The sequence below is a fragment of the Phaethon lepturus genome, unplaced genomic scaffold (assembly GCF_000687285.1).
Source record: "Phaethon lepturus isolate BGI_N335 unplaced genomic scaffold, ASM68728v1 scaffold407, whole genome shotgun sequence".
NCBI lineage: Eukaryota > Metazoa > Chordata > Aves > Phaethontiformes > Phaethontidae > Phaethon > Phaethon lepturus.
In genome coordinates, this window is record NW_010550887.1 from 33,778 (window position 1) to 56,311 (window position 22,534).

General features: G+C 41.6%; 1 protein-coding gene across 1 annotated transcript; it reads right to left on the reverse strand.

The window, feature by feature from the left end:
• Nucleotides 1–3,639: 3,639 nt before the first annotated feature.
• LOC104614845 (microtubule-associated tumor suppressor candidate 2-like) lies at nucleotides 3,640–22,227 on the reverse strand (the record flags this gene model as incomplete). The annotated part of the gene is made up of 3 exons (XM_010290666.1): nucleotides 19,942–22,227; nucleotides 13,726–13,966; nucleotides 3,640–3,846 (listed from the first exon to the last, which is right to left on the reverse strand). Coding segments are annotated over exons 1-3 (2,734 nt in total), but the record flags the coding sequence as incomplete, so codon positions are not given.
• Between the last annotated feature and the right edge of the window lie 307 nt (nucleotides 22,228–22,534).

Below are 22,534 nucleotides of genomic sequence, written 5' to 3' on the forward strand. Positions count from 1 at the left end.
AGAGAGGTCACGGGAAGGGGAGAAATCCGGTGAAGAACAAAGCTGCTGCATCGCAGCTCCATTAACAAACTTCCCCACAACACAAACATCACGTCTCCTTACTCTAAACAAGTGGGGTTTTACTCTCTAGACAGCATTTAATCAGTATTAGTATGCCAAAACAAGACGCTAGTTGTGTTTTCTGAATAGAAATGTAAGTATCACGGGTTTGGGAAGAGCTAGCACCGCGAGACATCTGGCAGGGGAGAGAAAATCAAGAACAGGATCACACGAGGAGCCCTTCAAGAATCACCACTTCCTCTAAAACACTCTGCCTCTAAAATAAACCTACGTTTTCCTCTCATCCAGCCATAGCCATCTGCTTTTTAGCAACTTAGAATACATTGCGATTTTTTTATGGCAGATATAAGATCTTGAGGTGAGCTCCTCCATTTACAGCTGTGGCAGCCCCTCTGTTTATAACATATGCACACTTGTAAGATGTTTTTAATTACTTCTGTCTCCCTGACACGCTGAGATGCTGCTTAATAGGAAATTGTGTTATTGTATATGTTTTAAGATTTCTAAAGCTAGATTATTTCACATTTTCTACCCTACTGAGCTAGGAAATTAACAGTAAAACTTTATCCTGCCCTCTAGGAAGCCTGATTTAGTCAAAGACATGATCTCAGGTAGTAACTATAGAATCAGCTATTTATTTAATTTAAATGAAACCATTCTTCCAGCAGACAGTGAAGGGAAGAAATAATATGTCATGGAAAGGTTCCCAAGCCAATACTTCTCCCCTACATCCACTCCTGGGTTACTTTCCGTGCATGTTGAAGTGCACTGCTGATCTGCGTTAAACAAGCTGCGGTAGAACAGAAGGCAACTAATTTGTGCTCCCTGGGTGCTGGGTAACTAATTTAACTCTTGCTGGTGTATAGACTATAAATAGAAAAAGATGTTACAGGCTCACACAAATAACATTTCTATGAAAGTTAATAATTCAACAGTAAGAAAAAAATTTTTTTCCCTACCTATCTGTCCTATCAGGAGTGGTGAACAGGAGTTGTGTTGCCTTTAATCCCAAAAAAGCGGGTGATGTTAGGTGTCTTCTTGTATGATGACTTATCTGAGGGCTGACACCCTAAACACAGGGTGTGCACTCACCCCCTCGGCAACACACCTTTTCCCTCTCTCAGTTTGGTCCAGGAGGAAGCATTATCCATTTGGAACTAAAAGACAAAAGGCTACTGGGCTGGACAACTGTGCATGTCACAGGAACCATGTCTGAGAGATGACCCTTGGCCTCCCATGGAGATGGAGGAAAACTGGACAACTGCTTAGATGAGCTACCTAATTCATCAGCAAGAGTAGAAGTGATAGGTCTTATTCAGGTGACAGGCTGAGCTCATCTCTACGTGAGTTTGTACAAGCAGAACACTTCCTGTGGGCAATTTTCATATCCACCAGAAACAGTCTTGCAAAATGCGCAAGTTGATGACAACATCCTAATTCTAACATCAAAGAGTGTTACCATCTTCAACCAAGTGGGTTGTAACAAAATGTATGCGTCAAATAGAATCATAGAATCATAGAATCTTTGGGTTGGAAGGGACCTTTCAAGGTCATTTAGTCCAATCCCCCTGCAATAAGCAGGGACATCCTCAATGAAATCAGGTTGTTTAGAGCCCTGTCCAACCTGACCTTGAATGTTGCCAAGGATGGGGCATCTACCACCTCCCTGGGCAACCTGTGCCAGTGGTTCACTACCCTCATTGTCAAAAATGTCTTCCTTACATCCAGTCTAAATCTACCCTCTTTTAACTTAAAACCATTACTCTTCCTATTGCAACAGGCCCTGCTACAAAGTCTGTCCCCATTTGTCTTACAGGCCCCCTTTAAGTACTGGCAGGCTGCAATAAGGTCTCCCCAGAGCCTTCTCTTCTGCGGGATGAACACCCCCACCTGCCCCAGCCTGTCCTCACAGGAGAGGTGTTCCATCCCTCTGATCATTTTTGTGGCCTCCTCTGGACCCGCTCCAACAGGTCCATGTCTTTCCTGTGCTGAGGGCTCCAGAGCTGGACTCAGGACTGCAGGTGGGGTCTCGCCAGCACGGAGTAGAGGGGCAGAATCACCTCCCTCAACCTGCTGGCCACGCTGCTTTGGATGCAGCCCAGTTGGCCTTCTGGGCTGTGAGTGTGATAATAGTTCCACGTCCCTATGATTGGTATATGGTTTCAATTTTTAAGGGCTTAATATACAAATATAATAAAAAAATACACCAGAATGTACAAATCAAATCAGCTTCTTTTAAGAAAAACAAAGGGTCAGATGTAGCTTCCTGGATCTGCAATTACTAATGCTTTTTCCACAGTTTTTGAATGGAAATTGATTGACTCATCACAATTTGGAATATTTTCCTTTTAGAGAATTCTCAGTTGCATGATCCTGTATGCATCCACTGTGTTAAGGATAGTGCTATACCTATGGATGTTCCTTTTTTCAGATTCACACCTGAAATTGCTAGACAACAACTTTTCTTGCAGAGATGTAGCTTAGACCTAATCAGAAATCAGGTAATTCTGTCCCTAACAAAGGCTGTCTTAGGTAACCAAAGACAAAAAGATTACTAACACCTGATAAAAGGAAAAGCTTTCCAAAGGTGTAAATGTAGGGTAAAGCACAAAGCAAACGAGGTTGACTACCCTCAAAGTCAAGTTTATTAGGAAATAAACAGAAACGAATGATCAGTCCAACAGTAAAACAAGATAGAAGCGTATGTTTGGAAGCACTGGAAAAGTTACAAGTCCCTGGACACGTTAGTCTTTGGCATTTCAAGTACCCCATAGAAAAGGGGAAAGAGAAAATCTTTAGGGTTTTAAACTATTTTCATTTTGTTTATTTTAATTCATTTCAAATTAATACAAACACTAAAAGATTTAGGAGCCTGCAGCATCTCATCTCCTCTGGTGCTGCATATCACCTGGTCCCCTGCATGCACACCCCTCCCGGACTGATACCACTTGCTTTAATATTGACACAGTTCAGACTCAATCCAGTCCTCATTACAGAAAATAGGATTTGAAACGACATTTCAGCCACGGGATGCTTCAAAGTCTGGTAGATGAGACAGCAGCTACGATCTCAGTTCTGAACCCTTTCATATCACTGGCATTATTTGATTAATTTTCTAAACTGAGTTTATTACACTGCATATTAAGAGGAAGAAGAAAAGCAGATGAGAGAGACTCTGTGGCTCATTTTAGATAAACTTCGTCCTAAACTGTTCTGCATGGCTGCAATGTACTTAAACACAGTTCACTGTGATAATTTACTGACTTCAGCTTGTAAGAAGGGATATTCTAAGTAAAAGCAAAAATCAAAAACGCCTTAGGTTCACTCTTAATGCAATTTTCTCTGCAACAGGGAAACCAACCCCTTCTATATGCAATGTACATTCAGCAACTGTTCATTTATTTTTAACAACATTTTTAACAACTACACTGGGAAATCAAGATACCAAACCCACAACTCAGTGGCACAGGATTGATTAGTGAGTGCTGCACCAATTCCATTAGCAAACTCCAATCTGGACAATCCTGGAATGCATCTATTTAATATCCCCCCAGAAAGAAGGACGATTTTTGGACTTACGGCTGGTTGTCCTGCTTTGATCACTCTGAGCACTGTCATTTGACTGGTTGCTGGAGACAGACGATAGGCTTGAGCTCCTGACAAAACCGAATGCTGACAGCTTAGCTGCTGGCAACCGTGAATAACCTGGAGGACGAAGTCCAGACTGGCATGGCTTGGGGAGATTTGACTTTGCAGCACTTGGACATGAGCCTTTCTTAAGATCAACTGAAAGAAGGAAAAAGAAAGAAATTTTTATTAAACAAGCTAAACTGGGACATGCTGTACATTACCTGTACCACCCAGCTACATAAAATCAGTATAAAGACTGAAAACAAGTTTTAACGGCTGTTCAAATTGCAGTGATGTCTTATTCTTTGCTCCACTAAAGAGGAGTTCTGTGCTATAATTACAGCTCACAATAACTTTTAAAACGTGAAATGCAGCAAGGACCCATGAGGTATAACTCAAACTTCCAGCAAAGTAATGTAGTTCAAGTCTGTTAAGTTTTTCTTCAATGCTATCTTCTTTTATGCTGTATCCCTTTCTAGTTTTATATTTGTTATGTGCCAATTAAAAGAAACTTAGAGACAAACACACTACACATAGTCTACAATTTTGGAAGCTATTGTAGAACACCAACAATCCTCAAGGACACAGGACTTCTTTGTATTCCATCAAAGAAAACACTTCTTTGAAGTTTCTTTCAAATTTTGCTAAAAGAAAATGCCCTTTTCTTCCACCAAGCCTGGAAACAAGGATGTGCCTGTAAAGTTGTACTGTTTTAACATCCTACTAGCCATTTCCATTGATGGACTTCACGTCACTATAAACCATCAGCCTATGTGAATGACACCGACCAAGTCTTAGACAACTGCCAATAGCAGGCTTGTAACAGATGAATTCAGGCAACAAAAGTAATTCAACTACCATGTCTGCCTGTGGTAACTACTAACTGCTCAGCTGTCTCCAGCTTGTGTCCTAACCCATATTCTGCTGCTCTTGCTTAGGCAAACTTTTCTAGGCAAATCCAGAACACAGGTCCATAAATACCCCAATCTGTCTTCATGGACAGACCAAAGCTTCGAGTTTGCTTTTGCTTGGAAGATCTGCATACCAGGTGGATCTGGATCTCAACTGTACATAAAACTTGGACAGTTTTTCTTTGTATTTTTGACAATATCAGACTCCTGTTCCTTGTGGAATCCTGAGCAGCAAACATACAAAAAAACCCCTCCAAAACACAAAAAAGTTCTCCAAAAGACAATGCTACAGTCATCAGTCAATCAGCTAGTCATCAGGACTAGTGGGTTAGGAGACAAGGCAACATTAAAACTACCAACATATTCTGCCAGAAAAGGCCACAAAGTCACCCCTTTTCCATTCTCATTTGGGGAACACTATTTGTGCATTAGCCTGACACATACTTCAAAGGAAGAGTGAACATTCATAATAAAAAGGAAAAATAGAAATTAACTGCACAAGCATATGGGCTTCATATTATTATAAAATTTAATTCTTTTTTAAACTATGTAGGTCACAGCCTTATTAATTTTAATGAAGTATTACACTTTGAGACTTTATAGAAAACAAGACTAACTCCTTTGAGCAGAAAAATGTTATGGGGATTTTGAAAGATAGTTGTGTACCTCATCACAATAATAATACTAAGCTTTGTTTAACAAAACTAAGCCTTTTCTTCTGAAATAGAAATATGTGTAACACCGAGCTTGAAAGAGTTTTGTTATCCTATGAAACACAGCACTATAAAAGACATTAAAAAATGCTCCTTGCTCAATGAACAAAATAATTTATATACTACAGACTCTTAAAAACGCATTTTTTGTACCCACTTTTCACAAGTTGAGGTCTTTATTAAGACACAAGGAGATGGATGTCTGACTGCAGCACCTCTACCATCCCAGAGGAAGACAGGCTGTGGAGAGCAACCCAAATGAAACTAACAAATATCTACAGCATGAAATAAAAGATTGTTAAAATCCCTGTTCACTTTTTTGGCACCAACAGGGACAATTTTGGACTTGATCCTCAATCTGGCTTCTTCTGAACTATGTGAAGATGGGCTCGGAGGTAGCTGTGTGCTCCAGGTGCAGGGAAGAGCCATGCAGACACATTAGCACAGAGAACAGATAAGCAGTGATGTTTACCACCACTGTTTACTGCTAGGCTTGTGCAGCATTGCTTTGACAGTGGTCTGTTAACTGGTTTAGGGTTATCTGCAAAGCACCATCAAGACAGACATCTTCTCTCCCCACTGCCGGGGACATCCACGTCACATCTAAAGGACTCCGCAGAAAAGTACTACAAAACCTGATCTCAACGTTTCCCTCAATGCTATCAACACACCTGACATTTAGTGTGAATCATGTTAACTGATTTTCATGTAGGAACAAGAAAAAGTGTCCAGCGGAAGGCTTTAAGAGTCCCAAATGCTAGAAATGCCATGCTAATCATCTTTTGGACAGAATCTCTCTATTTGAGAGGACTAATACCTTCCTGCGTTAACAGCTGCTGCATGGTGGGACTCAGTCTAAAGCTGGACTTTCACCATGGAAGGATGATCCTGTGCTCTCTCCTTTCCACAGTCAGACTCATCATGCCCCCACCAATGCTGATACAAACACTTCAGCAGTATTTTGGATGGGCCAGACCATCTTGCTTACCCAGCTGGCTGCACAGTCTTACATTTGCTAGTGGCTGGGCATGGCCAAGTATCTGCTTCTCCAGCTACCTAAAGGACTAATTACACAAGGGCAACTGCATGTGATAAAAGGCACACAACTCAGGCACACTCTGGAAAATACTCTGCTGTGTTGCAGCGGTGACAGGACCAAGCCCAGGTAGCCTCCAGATTTGAAGCAGAGGTGAGTACCCATGGCAAGCGGCTGCAGGAGCAAGGAACCTGCCCGGGTCAGCGGCAGCAGGGAGAAGGTACAGGGCTGCCTCTTGGGAGTTTTGCAGGTTTCTGAAAAATGCACCAGCAGGTCTGCACTACAGAAGCTGAGAGTCGAGATTCTTTTTTCCTAAGAACCTCTGAAAACTGAGGTGGAGGGAGAAATCTTTCCATTTTAGAGCAAAAAGCTATAAATATCACAGATTTGATTTCCTGCAACAGAATAGGGGAAATTCCACTGGGGCAGGGGGGTGGGTGGTTAGAAATGGTTGTGTTTAAAAAAACATTTGAAATGTTCTTGCCCTAGGAAAGTGAGGTTCACCTGGGACTCCCAGGTCCCCCACTTAACCGCAGGGATGCCTGCACCGAGTGCCCAGCTGTCCATTCTCTGCCCTGCCCTGTGACCAAGCCTGCAGCCCGCAGCGCACCAAACACCACGGGTGTCACTGAAAAAGAATTTCCTTAAAACCAGAAGGTTTTTGGTGACAAATTGCCCAGCCATCTCTACCTCCTCTTCAAAATAATTCTCCCAAGTCTGAACAGAGGATGCAGTGGGTTTTCTCTTACTTTCGTGCATGTTTCAGTTTGTGACTTCAATTCAGATTTCCCCTGAACTAACAATATTTTGTATCTTGAATTCATCATCATCCTTAAATCATTTTTCACTTCTCTTTGTAATCCAGCTCTTCTGTACCATGAGGACCTGGGGGCAGGACATTATCCTCATCAGGGATGCATTCAAATCCTTAAAGCTAAGTCATTTTGTATCTTCTCTCTCATTAAAATACATGAGACAACAGCCTATTGTACATATTTTCTGTTCTAGATATCATCAAATTTCACGATGGATGTTCTTTATTTCTGTTCCTTAGAAGTATGGAAACACTCCTGCAAATAAGGTCTGGGAGTTCAAAACAAAAGTTGTTTTAATGAGCAGCTTTCCTTTTAATAAAAATCTGCCAAAATAAGCTTAAAAAATTGGCAAAAAATCTTTCCAGCTGTCTCACTGCCTGAAGCTAATTATAGAATTAAGTATTGTTGCCTGTATGGCACACAAGCAATTTTCTATGACACTTCAAGCTGTTCCCATCTAGAAACATGAAAACATTTTGAGGTAGCAACTGATTGACACAAACCAGATGTGTCTGGGGAACCTTAAGAAAAGTCTGAGCTAGACTTCTTATGTGTCCCCACTGCACGTGAATCGCATCTCCGTGCACATGTATAACTAAAGAGCAATCTTCATGTGACTTCTCTGTGAAATCTGAAGCAGGTTTTAGCTGAAACAAATGAAAAGTTAAAGAATCTCTAGTTAAACTGAGTAGCAGTTCAAGACTTCAGCTCTACTTGCGATTCAGGAATCCTTGGCACGCCTTTGTTTTCCTGTGATGGGTTTGAGGGTTTTTTGACAAGCATTTCCCTTAAAATTTTAATCATTAGGTGTAATTTTCTCCCAGAGCTTACTTTCTTTTGTAAGGTGCTCTGAACATCATTATTCTTGTTTCATATTGGGGAATCTGGGGCAAAGTTGTTACCTGCAAGGTTATGTAAGCAGGGAGAATAGAAGCAGAGTTAACCCACCTGAGTTAACCCAAACTTTTATATCTTTGGAGATTAAAAACAAATCGTGCAAGTAAGAAACCGATTCTGTTGCCGCTACCTCTGTGGTTTCCCTGTTACAAATATAATGACTTCTCTCTGAACAAGAACTGAGGAAAGGGCCTTTACAACAGAGGATTTAATGATTTACACCTAAGCAGCAGTGTGCAGGTTGTGCCCAGCTCCCCTGATGGTCTCTCATCCAAATACTGTCAAGCCGGGGACAGTTCAGTTCCAAAGGTGAAACACTTCATTGCTGACATCAATTAATTTCTGATCATCCAGTCCCCTGTCATATGGTAGGAAATGCTCATGTCCTCCTGCTTCAGACTTAAAAGCCAAAAAAAGCTACTCTGTGCCTTCCCAGCTCCCAGGCAACCCAAGGCTGGTTAGCATGTTCTCACCAACCCAAGAATTCGTCAGCTCACCCTTCATTCAAACTGCAAACATCCGTGTTCGCTTTGTAGCTGATGTGAAAAGCAGCAGCATCCCACAGAAACTTCCAGCACAGGAACTGTCAGTGCCTGAGCCACACTCTCGGCGTTTTCCACTGAAAGCCCAGAGCAGCAAGAACGCTCCTTTGTGCACTGGAGTCACATCGCATCCGCTCAGCTGCTACTCATCGGCTGCTCAGACGCAATGATGCTTGGCTCTCCCCAGGGATGAGGCAGGGTATGAAGAATTTGCCTGCTGCTGCACCCAGATTGTTGCTGATACTGTTCTTATAACTGACAATTTGGTACAACAGTCAGATAGACAACCCTTCTCATATGGTGCCTTTTGGTTCTTTTAAGAGGCAATAATTGTTGTGAGCAGAGAGGTGGCATATGGCTAAGTCTCGAGGATGGTGACAATGTCCTTAGCAAAACTCTGATGAAGAAGTGTGTATCTCCCTTTAAAACACTTGATTTTTCTTCATGAAATACAGTCAGATTGCTCTCCCAGAGAGTGCCAACTGAAAACACTGCAGATTAGTGGGGGATAGAGAATATTCTCCTCTCTGAAATCTCTCCTTGTCACCTCTCTCCTTAAAAAATTAAGAAGTTTGCAGGTGAAATTGAAGTACCTCAGACTGCAAACCTCTAAAATAAGCACACAGCTGGAGCAGCAGTAATACAACATTTCAGGAAGTAACCTCAAAACCCCTTTTCTACCATCAAATCTCATTTACTTGTTCAAGTATCAGGTACTCCTGAGAACAAACATGAAAGCAAAGTTTTCCCACCAGGAGAAAGCTGTAGACATATGGTAGCGTTCATGATGAAATACATTATACATTTGCAAATACACAAATAAATGCATATAATTGTGGGTGTCTGAGTAAATCAGAAACACTGCTGTCCTGATCTATGTATCAGTTGTATCAATAAGAGTTGATTTGCTTAGAAATGAGAGGAACTGCTAGACCCTCAGGACTGGCAAATTTAATACACAGAGAGGTGATAAGGATTCATTAACTCACTCTTTGAGAAAAAAACAAACTACTGAACAAATGCAGAATTAAGTGAAGTTAATGAGTAGAATTAAGTGAAGTTTTAATGACGAGATTTCTGTTATACTTTTTCAAAATCAGAAATTAATCCCATCAAAATAATCAGCTAATTAATGCAAATCCTAACACACCTGCTCCAAGAAGTCTTTATAACCAAGTAAAACGCATTCATAATTTATATGTTATAGACACAGTATCCTTCAGTGTTTGTTTTGAATTACAAGTTTCCCATAGAAAGAGCAGTTCATTTACATAAAATAAACAAATGTTAAGCTTTTGGAGACACTATTACACCTTTTAAATACATCATGATTCAATGACTTCCTATCTTACCTACAGTGCAGAATGCTTTCTCTTACAGTCAGGCTGCTTGCCGGACCCACCCGAGGTGAAACATCCCCTAAGGAGCAGCACTGCTCAGTGAAGAACCCGCAGCCAGAGCCAGCACGTGTCCTACGGATGAAGAAGGATCACTGCTCCTGTCATATTTTAGGCATCACACTTGGAGGTCACGCTTGTGGGATCATTCATTATTACTTTACTTTCTGCTTGGCGAGTCTTAAAATTAACAAAGCCCTTAATGTACTTGCAGTCCATCAGAGCAGTTCAGGGATTTAATTATCAATTTCTTCAGAGTCAGTTTTATGAGTATCATTATTGGTAGTAGTATACACAGGCCAAACCACTCCGCTTATCGGTGTTGCTTAAGCAGACTTCTACATTATGAATGGCATGGCAAAAGAGAATAAAATCCTCCTTATGAGGCACTGCTTCCATCCTCGATACCATGCCATGGCAGTTTCAGTTTAAAGGCCTCCGTGATACCTCACGCTTTGTCATGGGATGGCAACTGGCTAGATCCTTCTGCGTCCATTACTCAGGGGCAGGACTGAAATCACTAGGATTAGAAACTGGATTAAAAGCTCAGGCTGGAGCTGCAAGAGATGCCGATTAGCAGTCTTGAAGGCAGGACCGGTATCCTTGAGAGAAAAATACCTCCTAGTCCCCAGCCGCTTTTGCTGCAATCAGCCAAGCCCTCACACCCCACAACATGCATGAGTAAGGGGCTTACCAGCACCACTTCCAGTATACTGACCGTATGCTCATGTGTTTTGCGTGCTTATATTTGTGAATATGACTCCGTCAAAGCTGTATTTTATACTGTTTCTCAAATATTGCATCAAAACCAATAATGCAGATTAAAGTTTAATACCACAACTAACTGTCAAATTAAGGGTAAGTAGTTGACAGAAAGCTGAAAATGGTGTTGGGTACCTTAAAACAATTGGCTAGATGGTGCCTGACCCTGCTCTGAGCCCCACCAGTCAGCGTCACACCAGCTCTGGCAAGCCAGGGGCTGCTGTCCCATCCAAGCCCTACACAGCAACCAGGGTCCCAGCTCTGGTCTGCGTTCATGCACCAGTGTGGACACAGCTGCAGGAACCAGTTCTCTGCTGCCCTTCCACTCCTTTGCCAGTCTTGTCCTGTCTGCTGTCACTTGAGCCTCTTTCATGAGCTATTCATTCTTCTTAAAAGAAATTAGTAAAGATGAAAAGACTGGTATGCTGACTTATGATGTTATATGTTTCTGAGAGAAAGATCAAGCCATTTGAGGTATACAAGGAAAAAAGTTTTGTACAAGGAAAAGGTGATTATAAGCCCATCTTAAATGGATAGTTGGGAAATAAAACGTAAAAAATAAACGAATGTAAAGAAACTAATATAAGGTATCAGAAATACATGACAGATCAATAAGGGGAGACGCTGAATCAACAGAGAGCAATGGGAAATACTTTGCAACAGAATAAGACGTTACAGGAAAATTAAACATGTTCTTCATCTCGCAAGGAAAAGGGAAGGTGAGATGCCAGAAGTGAAAACAATGTGTCCTGGGGTGGACAATGAAAAACTAGAGACATTAGCAACCTCTCCAGAACAAGTCTTGGATAATTTAAAATCAATAAAAACAGTGAGAGCCCAAAGATCAGATGAGACACACTTTGGGATCCTGAAAGAGATGGCAGACAGATTATTGGACTGCCATGAGATATCTTTAATAGCATCTTTGAAACAGCAAGGTGTCAATAGACCAGAGAGAAACAAACAAAGTAACAGTCGTAGGAAGGAAATTATGGAGAGCTATGAATTAAATTTGACCTCCAAAGCAGACAAGGTCCAAGAAATAATCGGTGATAAGATCAAAAAACTCCAACTTTTGAGAAATAGGAAAACTTTAGGAAATAGGAACTTTAGTGGAATAAGAATCTCACTGACAGCTACTGCAATTTCCTAATGCATACTTCTCTTTCACTGGCATTTTTAAAGTCAAGATTACAGACAATTAGTAAGACGGATAGGCTGATACTCTTTAGATTTAGGATGTCACATAATATAGAAAGACAGTCAATTAATACATACTAGACAAGTTCTTATATGGATAAAAAATGGCTAAGGAAAAGTCATGTATGCAGTCATCAGTGATGCAGGATAATTAAGCTGGATGAATGAAAATCAAGGCAATGTTCATTTCCAAGGATCAGAAAAGACACAGGGTTTGTTAATAGGTCGTGTTCATACATTCCTCTCAAATCTATGTGCCAGAGTGGCTCCTGTTATGCAATGGCTTACCCTACTCACATCCTGAACTTGCAGCTTCTTGCAGTTTCATTTAAATGTAAAATATGACCCAATGACTCTCTGCACCTGTATCCCCATGTTCGGTGCTGATTGAACTCAACTTACAGGGCTGAACTGGCATTTACTGCCCAGCATGCATGCTTGGAGTGTCTTAGAAGTCACACACAGCTGAGCTTGTTCAGCTTCTGATAATGGCATCAACATAGATAAACTCCAGATGCAGGGTTAAATAACAAAGGATAGCGGCAAGAGGCACTGTGTTACAGCAAACCTTGATTTTCTGATAAGCCCCAAATCCTGGGAACTGTGTTACTCACTCCCAGGGTCAGTTCACTCAGAGTAAGTGACTCATTCTGACCCATTTCTATTCCACCTCTAATTTTCTTCTGCAGCTAGTGTGGAGATATGTAGGCTGGGGAGAGAGAAAGTAACAGTCTTCAAATACCAGCAAAGAGGAGAAAGACCCCACACCCACTCCAGATAGAAAATGAAGTTGTAACTAAGGGGATTAGGTGAAACACTAGGGAAAACTTTTAACTTGAAAGCGGGTAACGCATTGGAGCAGCCAGCTTTCAGAGGCTGCAGGATCTCATATTGAAAGTTTTTATACATAGTTTTTCATCAACAGGTTAAATAAACATCTATCAGAATGAATACCATCCTGGGCCAGAGGAGGGACCATATGACCTCAAGTCATTACTTTATCCCTTATGACTATGTTTTAAAAATCTCCGCAGACTCATAGGCTGTTAAACAGCTGCTATGTTTCATGCTGGCAATGACTGATTTTCAGTTGTCTCTGAACTTGCTGCTGCTTAAATGCACATTGTTAAAACCTCCAAGCTTTTCCAGTCTACCACGGAGTGTCCTGTAGAAGTAACCGTTATCTCTGTCTTGTGGCATCACACACTTCTCCTTCTGACTCTTCTCTTGCTTTTCCCTCCCCTCTAATTCTGCCCAGGGTCATGCTGAGCTGGGAAGTAGCTGGGAAGAAAAAGGTATTAGAAATGTTGTCTCCAAAGAGCTTCAGAGAATCAAGGTCTCTGCTGACACACCTGAACACTGCTCAGGTTTTCAGAGCACAACATAGCGGGGAACATCATATTCAGATTGAACAATGGGGTCTTCTTGATAGAAGAAAATGTCTCATTATCTTCTTATTGCAGGACAAAAGCAAGGATTTTTCAGGCATTTACAAGGAGGAGGAAGATAAAAAAGAGCACAATGAGAATTATTACTGAAATCGATTTTCCTTCTTTGGCAATGACCTGTTAAACAACCTTCGTGCAAGTCCCAGAGTCCCTAGTCAGCCTTGCCTCAGGATAGAAAGACACACCTCAAAGAGTGCTGTTGGAGCTTTGTAGCATCAAGTCAAGATACTGCTCATTTTGTGATATTTCTGTCTGAAAAAAAAAAAAAATCTTATTGGTGACTACACCCAAAGGAAAGAAAGTTCATACTTTACCTGAAGCATCAGGATGATAGAGGCTGGGAGCACTCGTTATTTCTCCTTGCTGATGGAGACAGCTACCTGAGGATCTTTGACTTGCAATGAGAATCCTGCTTTTTGCAGACGGTAACCTGGACACTGCCCCCAGTCCTAACTGTGGCTTGAGTATCATGGCAGATCGATAAAAACTTGGTGGGACCTCATAGTGAGTATATGGTGGAGGACAAAATTCATCTTTTGCAGGTCTTTCCCCAACCTACAGAAAAATCATTATCAGAGATATTACGCAATAAATCAATAAAAACAGAGAACATGGAGCTCTAAATTGCTTATAAAGGCTGATATTCCCTCCTTGTGAATGTGAACTTCAGAGCACTGCAGACTGATCATCACTTTCAAAAAGTGATGGTCTTACCACGTGAAGCGCTCTCCACAAATACACACATTACAGTCTCAAAACCCAACCAAACCTAAGTAAAGAACTGGTACCTTCCCAAAAAGAAAATAGACAAATAGAAGATCTTCAATTAGTAAAAATTAAGTTACTTTTAAGTCCTGAAAGGTTATGTTATTTACAGAGGTAGATACACCAAGAGAGTGTGTAAGTGGAATTTTTATTAGAAGTTATTTAGAATATTCTTACTGAGATACAATTTTGGGGGAAGTCGGTTTTAACTTTGATAGTTAAAAATAAAGCTGAAGGTATTTTAAGTTCAGAGAAATGGTATTGTCAAATCCTTTGTGTGAGAAAAAAAAAACTCTATATGTTCTTACTGCAAAATGTTCATTGTAATCTGTGCCCCTGAAGTTCCTGAAAAGAGACCTGATTTTGGAGGTGGGCACATTTCTGTACGTTACATTTTCAAGGGGCTGTTGAATATTCCAAATCAGAGCTATAAAACCCAGTTGCCCATTTGAACCAGAGAAAAAAAGCAAATTTGTAGATGTGAAACATTTATTGTTTATCATAAAATAAAATCAGTGACAAATCTCTCAGTATTGTAATGGGTATATACTGGGAGGGCAGTAAGTCCCAAGCTGGAAATGTTTCCAGCAAACTGGCTGTTACCAGAAAACTTGCAGTCTGAGAATGACCCAGTTCCCCAATTCAGCCCTTGCATTTTTCTACTCTCAAGCTGGGCTCTGACTCCCACTTCGCCGTGCTGCTTCATCACTCAGGACAAGGGCACGGAGCAATGTCACTAGCTTTACTCTCTCTCAGTTGCAAAGAACCATTTGCTCGTCGAGATAGAGTCCAACTGCTTTACTATTTTCTTACAAAATGTAAAATCATCATAATCTAGAAAGGACCCATGAATGTTTCTTCAGTGCATCTCATTTAGGCCAGAGGAAAAAAAGGGCTTAGGAAATAGGAAATCTGAACTAAATTTATTTAAAAATTAATCAAAAAAGTGCCACAGGCTACCTAGGAGGAAACATAACTGCCAATTAATTAACTCTGCTGTAAGTTATGATGCATATAATATGCCAAATCAATTTCTATTTAGCACTTATAAGCATTTTGAATATGCACTTCAACATTGGCTATAAAAGCTTTGATCCTAGCTGCTTCAAGAGCTTTAACCCTAATTTAGTAAATCTTTACTATGCTAAAAGAGAAAAGGTTGGCCTTAAACTATTAAATATAGAATCCTTGAGGCCTCTGCACAGGAACTAGGAGGGCAGATGTAACAAACACCAAGCATTATATTTTTGCTCTATATTTTTTCCTTTGTTTGCAGTCCTATTTCCTGCCATTAGATCTTCCTGTTTCCTTTTTTGTTTTACTTCTATGACCTATTTCTTCAAGTTAGGATGCAGGTTTTTACTGTATCGATGATTGTCTAGGCTTGGGCTGCAGGAGATGTTTAGCTTCTTATTTACAACTTCTGGATATGAGATTGTTTTCCTGGGTAAGATTCAGTTATTTTTTTCTCTCCCTAATGAATTTATTTCAGTGAGATTCCACTAGAAACTTCTTACCGTTTCATATTTAACTGGCAGTGAACATACCAATGACAAGTAATTCAGTATAAGGAATAGAGAAAAATCTTTAAATATAGAAACCACGCATTTTTTTATAAACTGGGTCAGCTTAGCCAAACCTTCAGTCACCTCATTTTTTTTCTTTATTGACAGTATGCTACGAGTAACACAGAAGGGCAACAAACATGCACACAAAAACAATCAACCACAAGCATAAAACATCTTCTCAAGCTGAGAAGTGAGAAGGATTTAGAATAGAATCATTTAGGTTGGAAAAGACCCTTAAGATCATCAAGTCCAACTGTAATTTACCCAAATATCTCTCAAGAAATAGATGGTTTTTTTGAAGAGCCCAGTTTTGGTGGACATAAACTTGCTATAAGACACATTTTTTCTTTTCTATTTAACAGTGAATTCATGAAGTGTAAAATTCAACTGGTCTTAGAATCATGTGCAATTATTGATTAGAAGGCCATTTTAAAGCTCTTCAAAAAGATATGGATTAATATGAGACTTGTTAGCATCCTGTACTAGATTTTTGGTCAAGGGACTTTTAAAGAAAAGATCTGTTGCAGCCTGTCAACTAAAAAGCAGCTCATCTCAGAGTTTATTGTGTGTGGCTGTCTGCTCATTCCCCACTCCCTCCATTTAATGAAGTTGTCAGAGCTGGAAAGTCTGCAGCAAATACTTGGGGCATACAGGAATTTCCACAGGCTGGGTAATCCTGAGCAGAGCTGGCAGCATGGCCAGCAGGTAAGGATGCCCAACACTTCCCTTTGTGTTACTCTGTTTATAACATCATCAAACATTAATGCCTCAAGCAAGAAATTTCTTGTCAAGTGCCTGTCTCAGGCCACTATTTGGGAAAAGAGTCAGTGAAATCGGTTCGGGCAGTTCAGATAATGAGATTAGCAGGGAAAAATGCTGGTTTGCCTACGTATAAAACAAGTCCCTTACCTCTTTTTCCCCTACAGGCCTTTCTTTTCAACAGGCACTCTGGAGCAGAAAATGTCCATGGTGGGGAACAGCCTCAAGGGGGTGGCTGAACAGGGCAGGTGCAGCCTTGGGGAGGCAGGCAGGAGACCTGGTGATCAGCAGACCTCCTCACCTCCTTACAGACCCTCCTGGAACCAGGGCTCTCAGCAGCAGCCGATAAAGTAGGCAATAAAGCGAGCCAAGAACCACTCTCTGGCAAGGCATGGACCATATCCATACAGGTAAACTCTCACCCTGCAGACCAGGTTGGTCGCGTCCACACTGGCCCTTGCGAACAGCTTCTGGGTGGGCACAAGCCGGCAGAGGTGGACACTGAGCTGGGGAGCGTGGTCCCAGTCCAGCAGTATGGACAACCTTGTGTGAGCCTTGGAGGCCATACCCTCCCGCTGTTCAGTTCACTAGCATGGCTACAGTCTTTGGGTCACACGGTTTGCTCTGTTACTTCCCACAGAGGTAACTGGGAACACAAAGTGGCCACAAATTCCCACTGGTGCTGAGTAGAAGAGGCTGAGGTCCACACTGAGTTGGAGAGCCCACATTGTGATGAAGCATGTGAACAGCAACGGTCTGCCCTGGACAATGACTGCTTTTTTAAGCATTTCACTTTGAGGGGTTTTCTACCTTTTTTTTTTCTGGACAAAGACAGGCATGAAAGATCTACCTCCACACCATGCCGAGGTTCCAAAGAAAAGCACTCAGGGAGCTGCCAATGCCACAGGCAAGGCTGCCCATTTAACCTTAACTCAACTCCATTACGGATGCAGTCTCTAAACACAGCTGGATTACCTTCATGCCTCAGCCGGGATTTTTGTCTGAGCTGCCCTTACATGGGCTTTAGCATAGGCAGCTGAAGGAGCCCAGCAGGCTCCTCACTGCATGGAGGTAGCCCTCAGGTCTTCCTCAGACAGCTCTCCAGGTCTTGCCTTGGAGTCCCCTGTCCAAGACAGCACCTTCCAATTTTTTCCAGCTCATGGCACCCAGAGGGGTATGTAATTGTTCCTACCATTAAGCTAGCTGAAGGGTGCCTAGAGATTACAGGTCTGACTGATAGCAGCTATTAACACTCCCTATCATAGCTATGTAAAGAGTTATAAAATGCTAATGCAAGTCCTCCAAAGCCCAAATTGGATGTGTGAAATAGGGCAGACTGGGGTTTTTTGCCCTCAGAAAGGAAATGCGGGGTATCCATCCTGCCCCAGCATCTCCTTATCTCCAAAATCCCTGAGTTTTCAACACTGTCTCTTCACCAGGTGATTTTGATCTATCTCAACCCACCCTAATTGCTTTCTTTCAGATTATATATCAGTCATCTGCTATGAACCTGTACTGTGCACAGCTGCTCTTCTAAGCATCTGTCCACTTCCATGGATCAATCATTTTCCTTTCTCTTGATCTATACTGGAGCTAAATCAGTCCCCTTTACATTCCCGCAACTAGCAGGGGACTAAGGTACTTGCTTTTAGGGTGGCAGCCCGAAAGAGCAAATGCCATGCCCTGCTATCAGCTCCTGACTCCTGGGCTAACACAAACTCGTTATACAAACTGCAGTTTGATTGACTTTTCCTTCCCAGCCTCTCCTCCAGGCAATCCAGCTTCTCTGAAGAAACAGCTTGCTTGAGTTCAAATCTTCCCTCACTGAAACACCTACCCAAAATCATATTTCTTGGACGAGTGACAGAAGATGCTTTGGATCTTCTCCAGCCCATAAGCGTCCTCCTTCTAACTCTAGTTGAGAGTAAATCATGCTGCAGACTTGCCACAATCTGGGTCCTTCTTATGTTAAGAACAGTCCTCAGTGGCACACAGAAATCGGTCCTTTGCTCCCAGATGTGTCTGCTGATCCTAACTGATTATCTGAACCCCAATTGTATAGACCACAGACATCTATGGTCTTCAGAGGGTCATGCACCCTATAAACAGCCAAACAGCTGCACAGTCTGGGTTATTTTGGCTTTAATTTCCATAGCCATACATTAAACAGTAATAACTTCATGTACAATACGATTGTGAAGATATACTAATAATGGCTGGCATAGACAAGCTCACAGTGACTTTAGTAATTCCTCTTCTGGACAGAAAATATAAGGGAGAAAGCTGGAAACTGAAGGTGGAGGGGAAAAGGCAGCAAGTGCTGATGAGATGCTGCTCTATGAAAAACTATAAACCATGATCACTTCAATAGGTTGCCTGTTAACATGCCATAAGGGCCAATCTACACTCACACACGATATCTTAATTTGGGTATTTGATGACTTGTGATTGTCAACACTGTCACCAAATTTGTTATTTCAATGCTTTTCTTTGGATAAATACTGTATGTAGAATGAGGCAGCCATTAAAATAGCCTCAATAACACCATGCGACATGCAGCAAAAAAAGTTATTTTTTTTAAAAGACTGGTTCAAATTAAATACACTTGTGTTATCTTCAGTATTTATATAAAAAGTTTGGTTGTTGAGCTACCACAGGTCCCAGAGCAGAGGATGCAAGGGCACATCATGGACCCAAATGTAGCTCCCTCTTCCCTATCCTTTCTCCACTTTCCAAGCAAGGTCAACCTTCCTCCACTGAGCTCACCTCCCAGCAGGACCAAGACTCCTGTCCAACTTACCGAGATGGAAACAGTGAGATATCAGGAGCCAGAATTGGCCAGAGGGACTTCCATCACCTTTTGGCTGATGTTTGGGATGGCTTTCCAGGGGAAGGAGATTTCTTATTTAAGATGCAGTTCAATAATCACACTGCTTTAAAATGAATCAAAAGTAAATCTTTTTCTGTATGATATATATAATCTAACAAGAGCTCTGATAGTCCCTGGGTTTCAGTACAGCTAAACAGAAGGGAATTAGTTTAGACCTCTAAGTGCTCTGTCTGCAAAAACCTGCCAACTTTCCCGTTAAAGACAAAAAGTCTCTGTGGGCAAATTAAATTCATTTCTCAAAGCTATTCTTTGGAGAAAAAAAAATAAACTCCATTTATGGATAAATTCAAACAGTGTGTCTTTTCCTTACTAAACTTCCCTATTTACGCTGGGACATCCCAGTTTACAGGGAAACATTGGAAGAGGAACACTGTGACACCTTCCAGACACAGGTCAGACATCGCAACAGGGTCAGTGCCAGAAACAGTTAAGTTTATTTCTAATGATCACACATTGCCTTGATTTAGGATTTATTTCTTATTTGAGGTTTGAGAACTAACTTCTGGCAGCAACAAGTAAGCAAATACATACAAAAAAGGCCCCCTTACCTCCTGCAGAAATTTCTCACTCATTGGACCAAAGTGATGGCCTGGGGGCCTAATTCCTGACACCACCAGCCCAGAACTGAAGAGTCTTGGCTTCTGGAGGTCGGGTTTAAATTTGTCATACAGGATGCTGGTCGGCTTCACCTCCCCTCCGTTGGATGCTTTCTGCTCTGTAGTGATGGGCATGCCACACGCAGGGGTACCGAAGGGCAGCCCTGCCGGCGTAAACGAAGGGTCGAGCTGCTCTATCGAACGAGGGTTTCTTCTAATGTATGTGATGATTTTAGGTCTCACGGGTTTGGGCCTCGGTATGGCAGGTTTCATCTCGATGCTTTCTTCCACCTTTTCGCTGCAGTCACTGTCCACATCCACCTTATCTGCAAGGGAGCCCTTGGAGTGGACCAGGATAGGTTTTGGGATGGCGCTGCTGCAGGCAGGCTTGATAGGCACTTTAGGGGATATGTTTAACAACTGCGTGCTGTCAATGGGAGGTATGACCGAGGAGGGTGACAGTTTGTCAACAGGAAGTGCATAAAGGTCCTTCAAATTACTGTTTGATAGTGTGGGCTGACTATTAACATCCAGCATTGCCACCGGGCGCGTGGGAGTTGGGACACATAAAAAGGCACCAGCCTTTGCTGAAAACTTACAGCTCTCTGGTGCTTCTTCTGGAGGATGTTTCTGTGCATTTGCTGCCTTTTTACTTGGAACTGAAAAGCTCGAGGTTTCCAAATCACTGTCATGGTTGTCAGGTTGTTGATTTGACACTGTCTCTGCACTGCACGCTCTGTGCTGATCTGAGAGATCAGAAGCAGGCATGGCAGCATCCTCAGTGTTTCCTTTGACTAGCGCTGGTTTATTCTCATTAACTTTCAAGGGTTTGCTGTCAGGTAGATTAATGTTATGTATAAGAGATAACTGTTCACCAACTGTTTCAGCACAATCTGCATCAACTTCATGTAAATTTTCATTTTTTCTAGGTGTCACTTTGCCACTGGATTTACTACCACAGATGAATGGCAATATTGTTTCCACTTCTTTGTCAGTAAAATATTCCTCACTATCCTGGCCTGTTGCCCTGTTGTCACTGTCATTGTTTCCTCTCCGTTCCCCACCGATGGTGAGGTTATCGCTTAGCAATTTGTCATCAGGATAGGCTACCACCTGGCTTGACAATTGATCCTCTACTTTATTACAAGTGTCTTGAAAATGGGATGCTTGAAATTTTGATGCGTCAGACCCAGAGCCTTTCTGTTCCTGCACTGCTGTATTTTCATCTTTTTGACATCCCAGGAGCTCTACCAGCATAATTCTCTCAATCTTTTGTTGACACGTATTCTTAGATTGTAGCGATGGTGTAGTCTTAAGCTCAAGTTTTTTACTTTTATCACCCTGACCTAATTGTGCTTCTGATTTACTAGCAATCTCACTGGGCTTAACAGCTGAATGTTGAGAATGAGAAGTATGCAGTGTGCTTTCAACATTAACATTTGGTACATTTTCTGGTTTACTTATTTTCTTGTTCCCTGAGGTAGATGGTTTGGAATAAAATACAATATTTTCTTCTGAGGTATTGTCGAGTGGATGAAACACCATCCCAAGAAAATGATCAGTGGATGGTTTTTTCTCTGTATTTCCTATCAAATGGTGCGACCTGTCAATGGAGTCCAATGATGCAGAAAGCAGGCGTTTACATGACACGCGGCCAACACAGTCTTTTGAAAATGTTTCAGATTGAGGAGAGAATTTACTTGGTCTTCCCAAAGAAAGCCTCTTTATCCTCTCCATCTCCACAGTCCTGGACATTTTACCCTTAGAAAAGTTCTGGGTGAAATCAACATCACCTTTGGAAATAACCTCCAGGTTGGCATCATTTGTGCTACTTTTTAAATTGGACAGACTTTGTCCTCGGCTAATCCTGATATACCTTGATATATCCTTAGCTTTGTTGGTCCTACAATCTTTCCCCATTTCCCTGGTTGTGGTGGAGGGCAGCTTACTTTCCTGTACACCAGCGTGACAGGTCCGAGAGTCTTTGAAGGTCAGAAGTTTATTCTGCTCTGTATTCAGATGAGTAACTTTCTCTGATACTCCAGAGTGTATATTCCCACTCTCATCTGTCAAATCATGTTTCTTAATATCCCCTTCATTGGTTCTAACTTTTGTCACAATTTGGTTGGCATTGGTATCCCCCACACTCACTATGCTTTCATTATTATTTTTTATTTCGCTGCAGTTGTCCTGAAGCTGGGCATAACATGACTTGCTTGGGATTAACGGAGTACTCATATTGCAGCTTCAGGTGACTGCTTTTTTGGCAGTCACAATTATTCAGAAAGCTTTTTTTCCTATCAGGTTAACTATTATGCATGCTTCGGTTATACATTGAAATTATAAACTGATCAGTAGAAAATTCCTTGTCAGAAAGCTTGGAGTCTCTTATCAGAGTCACATTTTTATATTGCTCAGTTGTCTTTCGTGCAGCCTCTGGACCTAGGACATGCAGTAGAGAGGTTCAACAAAAGCAAAATAGATCTGTCAAGTTCCTTCTGAACGAAAGCCAATTAATCCAGCCAACCTATGAGAAAAAAAAAAA